Source organism: Taurulus bubalis (assembly GCF_910589615.1).
Source record: "Taurulus bubalis genome assembly, chromosome: 1".
NCBI classification, from domain to species: Eukaryota; Metazoa; Chordata; class Actinopteri; order Perciformes; family Cottidae; genus Taurulus; species Taurulus bubalis.
The window spans coordinates 20444667-20451348 of record NC_136589.1 but is presented as its reverse complement, the minus strand read 5'-3'; the positions used below and the strand labels follow the sequence as shown (position 1 = coordinate 20451348).

Genomic DNA, 6682 nt, shown 5'->3' with positions numbered 1-6682 from the left:
GATAGCACAGCTAAGTATGAAACTTTGATCACGTGATAAGGTGGTAGCATATGGCAACTTATAAAAACTCCATCTGCTCGAGATGAGATTTCTACTGTTTCCAAGGTCAAGAACAAACTCTATATTGTTGTGTTCACCTTTTACTCTAGGTGTCTAAGCTGCGGACTGAATGAAGTGAAAAGAAGACAAGCTGGTCATCCTGGTTCATCTGACATCTAACTCTGAATCTCTCCAATCCATCACCAAAACAATCCATCCTCTGGAGATCACCAAAACAATCCATCCTCTGGATATCACCAAAACAATCCATCCTCTGGAGATTACCAAAACAATCCAAAGTGTTCACTGTCTCCTTTATCCAACATAGTGATTTCCTGTGACACTCACACTTCAGCAAGGACAGTGGATTGACAGATTCCTCTCATCCTCTTGGAATTTAAACACTTTCCTTCAGGGAAAATACTTTTGGATGCATGTCCAGACCATTTCCAACCTGGAATTAACCCGCTTTTTAACTTTCCACTAAATTTTTCAACAGCAATACTCCCTGATGATCACAAGGGAATATGCTCTGGTTCTGTTGGGCTCCTGTTTCCTGTTGGACTACAGCTCCCAAATCCCCCTGCAGGCTCTCCTCCAGAGCAGATCTAAGGCCAGGGTGATGTCAGCCAAGGGAGGGACTGGAGCCAAGAATGGGATGGCATCTTTGGGGGATGTGACATCATTAGTGAGCAGGAAGAGTCTAAGGAGACATGGGAGATTGAGGGTCCAGCGTATTAAAAGAGGATGGGTGTGGAACCAGTTCTTTATCCTGGAGGAGTACATGGGAACGGAACCACAGTATGTTGGAAAGGTAAGTAAACATTGTTTCCACCTGGGCCTTATTTCTCGTACCTGGCTCAACAAAGTCGAGCAAATGTCCTATTATCCATCTTAAATTAGCGAGATGATTGACGTCAGGCTAACTCTGTTTCTCCACAGAAGATCCGTGCTGAAACAGTCTCGTTAATTCTAACCAGATGTCAGTCATCAGGATAAATGTGCGCGCCCGCTCGTCTTCGGAAGGGATAATAATCAAGCACTGACACCACAATGTTCTAACAGTACAATGGCAAATAAACTCAGAGGAACCTTCTTTTTTTTATTTGTATTCTGAGAGAGAGAGCCAGCGCACTTCTGTTGTGTGTGTTCAGCTCCCATGTTTTCACAGAGGCGGCGAAACAGGCGTGCATTGCGTGGCCTTGACTATATGAAGTTGATCACTTTGATTGCCGACTGTCACTGGCCTCACCCTGCCCCTCTTTTCTTTTTTCTCCGCAGAGACAAATTAAAATATGCTTAAATAAAGCAAGGAAACAATAACACAAACACACGATTATAAACGTATTTATAATATGTCAAACACAAACATAAAAACAATAAAACAAAAATACATGTATAATCAACATACGTGTTGAATCAACGTATACGTGTATAATCAACGTATTTGTAATACGTCAAACACAAACATAATCAGGGAGGAGATATGTTTCTGATAAAACGTAATTGGGAATGCGTATTAGTTCTGGGGGAACGTAATTTTTAGGAGACAGGGTTGGTCCACTTCACGTCAGGGTTTTCTTCTTTAATGCGCGCTACGAGTCCTCGCTGCATCCGTGCAGATGCTGCAGCAGAATTTCCAGCTCATGCCGTTTTAACAGAAGAAGGTGTTGACAACATAAACAATGGCATACAAATCTTCTTTGGCACTCGTGCCTCTGTGATTTCAGCAGCATTGCTGCTACGCTTCAACCACGACTTCATTGTTTGAGTTTTCAGGCGGCAGTGATAGTTAGACGGGTAATGAAAGGTAGCGTGTGCCAGGTTGGGTCAAACCATCCTGATATGGGGGAGACTCTGGGTTTTTAGGATAATTAATTTAAACAGCCTACTTAATATAAAATTCAGTTTATGAACTTACACTTATGTTGTATTAAATATTTATTAAATAACTAGCTTTTTGAATGGATGCTAATTTTAAATAGATTTTTTTTTTAAAAATCTCACGTACCCCCTGAAGTGCCTTCTCGTACCCCCAGGGGTCCGCGTACCCCCATTTGAGAACCACTGGTCTATACAGTCTGTGAGACGGGCAATGGGCGTGTGGTGATCAATGTCCGCGGCTCGAGAAGCTCTCGTAAATAAATGATTCCTTGTCAGCAGAATCGATAGCGCTCGTACAGGACGTCATCCTGATGTGAGAACGGATCTTGGTGATCTCGAAGAACTCTCTCCCTATAAATCTAATATCGCTCCCTCATCAATGAGGAAGGGAGCTGCCTTTTTTGTCCGGTGGGAGTGGCCAGCTTATCCAGTGAATTTCAGTTAGCCTGCCCGGGAGCAGGTTTACATTTTTGGCTGTGTTGCTATGGTGATTCATCTAAACTTGCTTCGAAGAACCGAAAAGCCAGACGTACGTCATCTTATCCTGAAAATTAGCCAGCTAACTCAGTAAGCCAGGTATGAGAAATAGGGCCCAGATCTTTAACATTTACATTTGTCAGTTTTTTACAAGCTTCTAATTTGGTACAACTTTAAAACCAAAGGACCACTCTATTTATTTAGATTTTATTTAACCTTTATTTATCTATCGTAGTAAGCGTAGTAAGCATGAAACAAAAAAAAGTCAATAACAACAATAATATTTAAAATCAAGGATATTATTTATATATTAATATACAACTATATTATAGCAGTGTTGTTCAGTGCAAGGATGAGGGTCTCTAATTTGTACAGTTGCAGCTACGGATTTTTAGGGGTCAGTAGAGAACAAAGTAATATGGCTTCGTACAGAAACATTTTCAAATCTGCAGTTGTAGGCAAACCAACTTTCTCTTACAAACTGCAATGATGTGCAGAAAGGTAAATAAAAGACAAATGATAACAGTATGATTCATGAATCTAACTTATTGATGTTTAAGATGACTGATCGTGTAACTTGATTTATGCATATCCTTTCAGCAAAATAAAATTGTTTCTACAGTGGAAACCTAACATAACCCTCAATGCTCGATATGATGAAACTAGGGATGGTGTGGCAGAGGGGAGAGCAAGATATTGTCCTTCTTCAGCACTGTGCCCTGGAAGGTGTGCTCAGTACAAAGTGTTAGTGCTGAGTGTTTGTTGAAAAAAAGTTGTTATGACTGCTGCTGTGTGGCTTTGTTGAATGCAGGAGACTTTTTTTGGGCAGAAGCGAGAGAGGTCAGCATCCTGATGTATGAAGCTTTGATCCAGTCTGGTGGACTGGGCTTTTCCATCTGGGATCGTCTTTCAGATGGCAGTAAAGAACATCGTAATTATGACACTTATAAAATCAACAAACAAAAACACAAAAAACAGATATACACAACAATTGCTCCTCACATTGAATTAAAAAGAGTGTTCAACACTAGTTCTTCTCCAGCCACACAACATAGTATCTTATCGTAACACCATTTTTCAATAAAGTCTTGTTCATGCTGTTAAAAAACCTAAACTATACCCAGATTCGAGCCTTGACTCTTGAGATGAAAATAGGAAGAGCCTCCTGCCCTGCTCTGTCCTCTACTGTTTTTTTCTGCTCATATAAACAGCCAGTTTTGCCTCTCCAACCAGGTGGTTCAACAGCTTCCACTTAGAGGCGTTCACCTTTTTGTAGCTGACTCCTAAAATGAAGGTGGTCCTGGACCAGGTCTCCCCAAACCCTTTAAAAACCTCCCGCAATGCAATAAAAAGGTTACAGAGCCTTTTACAATAATACAAACAGTGGAACACGGTCTCTACCTCCCCACAGAACGGGTACATTTTACCAACGGTAGGATTGATGACAGAAACAAACACGTTCACAGCAATAGCCCTGTGTAGGATCCTCCACTGTAAATCCCCAGTTCTCTTCATGGGAGGTTTGTACAACACTCTCCAAACTGGTTTCACACCAATGCCCAGGTTCAGCATTTCCCTCCACACAGTGTCGGCTCTCTGGTCCAGTTTGTTCTTATTGAGCACTTTCGCACATTTTGTGCCCTGAGACCCCAGTCTCCCAGTCCAGGCCCGGTTACATCCAGCAGTCGCCTCAGGGTGGTGGTTCCGGAGGAGCACAGCATGCTGGTCAGACCCGGTGTTGTGCTGTCCTGGATGTCCAACCTAAAATGCAGTCTGTCACCTCCCTCCATACAACATCCGTTGGCCCTGCGAGGTACCTCTATAAAAACTGGAACCTGAACGTGGTTACTCTACTATCAATATGCACGAGTCCTTGTCCCCCCTCCTCTTTGGGTAGAAAGAGTATGCTCTGAGGGACCCAGTGCAGTTTATCCCAGAAAAAATATGTGAGGATGGCCTGTAGTTTCTGTGTGAGGCCTTTCGGGGGAGTGCATGCAGGCCAGCTTATGCCACGGAGCTGAAGCCACCAGATTGTTTATGATTAGAGTCCTGCCTCTATAGGACATCTGTGGTTTCAGCCATTTCCACTTAGCTAGTCTTCCCTGCATCTTTTCCACAACTCCCTCCCAGTTCTTTTTCACAATACATTCATTCCCCACATACACACCAAGATATTTAAACCCATCTACTTCCCAGGTCAACCCCCCTGGTAGACTGGGCAGCCCCTCCTTCCAGTTCCCCACTGCCAGCGCTTCGCTCTTTGACCAGTTAACCTTAGCGGCTGACAGGGTGCCGAAGTCTTTAACAATAGAGGTCAGTGTATTGACCTCTTTCTGGTTTCTAACAAATATGACAACGTCATGAGCGTATGCTGATAAAATAAGCTTGTTATTAGAACCCTTTAAGCCCTGACCTTCAATCTCCGCTCTGATTCTACACAACAATGGCTCAATAGCCAGCGCGTATAGCATTCCTGCGAGAGAGCAGCCCTGTCTCACCCCTCTATGTACACTAAAGGGGGCGCTAAGGCCTCCATTAATTTTCAGCACACTCTCAATGTCCTGGTACAACACCTTAATCATAGCTATGAGACCTGGACTGAGGCCAAAACTCTCCCTCAGCCGGTTGGCCAGTTCTTTAGACAGGATCTTGTAGTCAGAGCAGAGAAGGAACACCGGACACCAGTTCTTCATTTCCTGCAGGTCGCCTTTTTTCGGAAGCAATGTTATCACTGTCCTCCTGCAACTGAGCGGCAACATTATGTCTTCAAAACTCTCTCTAAAAACAGTTAAAAGATCCCCCCCCATATCGCTCCAGAACTCTTTGTAGAGCTCTACTGGGATCCCGTCAATTCCCGGGGCTTTGCCCCCCTTCATGCCCTGCAGAGCCGTGTACAGTTCATCCACCCCCAGAGGACCCGCCAAACCGGCGTTCACACCCTTCGGGACCCTTGGCAACTCTCCACAGAAAACAGTCCGTTATTTTCATTATATTCCTCAGAGTAGAGCTCAGAGTAAAAGCTTGCCGCTCTCTTCCGGATACCGTTTGTGTCTCTGATTTCTTGCCCCGCCTCAGATCGTATAGCATGGATGACCCTGCTCTGCCCATTCTTCTTCTCTAGTCCGAAGAAGAACTTTGATGGTGTGTCCATCAGCGCTGCATCCATGAAGCGGGACCTGACCAGCGCTCCCTGAGCCTTAGTGCCCAGCAGATCTGTAAGAGAAGACTTGAGATCTTCAATATGATCTTGATTTCCAATGGATTATGCCAAATTCTGCAACGCCATTTCAGTCTCTAGATCCTTCATAGACCTGGTAGTGTCCCGTGTGACATTGAGAGTGTAATGCTGACAGAGCTGCTTAATCTCCACTTTTCTATGATCCACTGTTTCAACGAGTTCAAATCATGCTTTGTTTCTTCTTCCTAAAAACCTCCTTAAAATGTGCATCTTCTAAGAGAGACGTGTTAAAATGCCCGTATGCGCTTTCAGGCTTTACGTTGGGGATAAAAAGGCCTCGTTGGCCGGGTCACTATGTGTTTCCTGTAAAAACATCACATCTGCAGCTTTGATTTTCATGAGCTGGTAGAGTAAGGACCTCTTTACAGAGTCTCTGACCTTTTAATGTGCATATGTTTAAAAGGCTCATACTTATAAATAATAATAAATAATAAATGAACGGACGCGACAAATCGTGTCGCGTCCGGTGTAAACACAGCATAACTTGAAAGACCTGCGTGTCACCTGACTGGCTAACTTGAAAGACCTGTGTGTCACCTGACTGGTTAACTTGAAAGAGCTGTGTTACAGAGGGAGACGGGACTGTGGTTTTTATGACAAAACAACTTTTCAAACTATTTTATTTGTTATTTGTGTGTGTAATAATGTATGATATATATAAGAATGTGTGTGAAACGTTTTTGTAGACTTTCAAATGTGAGCAGGTGTCTGTGGATGTCAGCTGACCAACGTTAGTTGGCTCCTCCTGCGTGTGTGTCACCCGTTGTTGTGTTGAAAGCCCTGATTGGCTAATTGGAAGCAGCTGTGTCACTAAGAGGGAAACTCTACTGTGGAATGATGTGGATTAATATCTCAATTAAATACCGATACTGAATAAACTCTAATCTATCTACTTAACTGACTGCGTGTTGAGACTCCACAGGCCTCTCAGAAGACACTCAGCACTCCCACTGGACTCAGAACACGAGAGAGAGACTGGATTGACGTTCAATTCACGTAGATTTATTTGCAATGAATCATTGTCACAAACAAAACAGGCTGGTT

The 6682-nt window shown here is 43.4% G+C and overlaps 1 protein-coding gene across 1 annotated transcript in view; it reads left to right on the top strand.

The window, feature by feature from the left end:
- Nucleotides 1–550: 550 nt before the first annotated feature.
- The window catches only part of LOC306741967 (cadherin-12-like), a gene marked incomplete at both ends in the record, with an annotated part of 72013 nt that continues 65881 nt past the window's right edge, over nt 551–6682 (top strand). Inside the window, one exon of the mRNA XM_079224303.1 lies at nt 551–853. Within this exon, the coding sequence (XP_079080429.1) occupies nt 551–853 (303 nt within the window). The remainder of the gene's footprint in view (nt 854–6682) is intronic.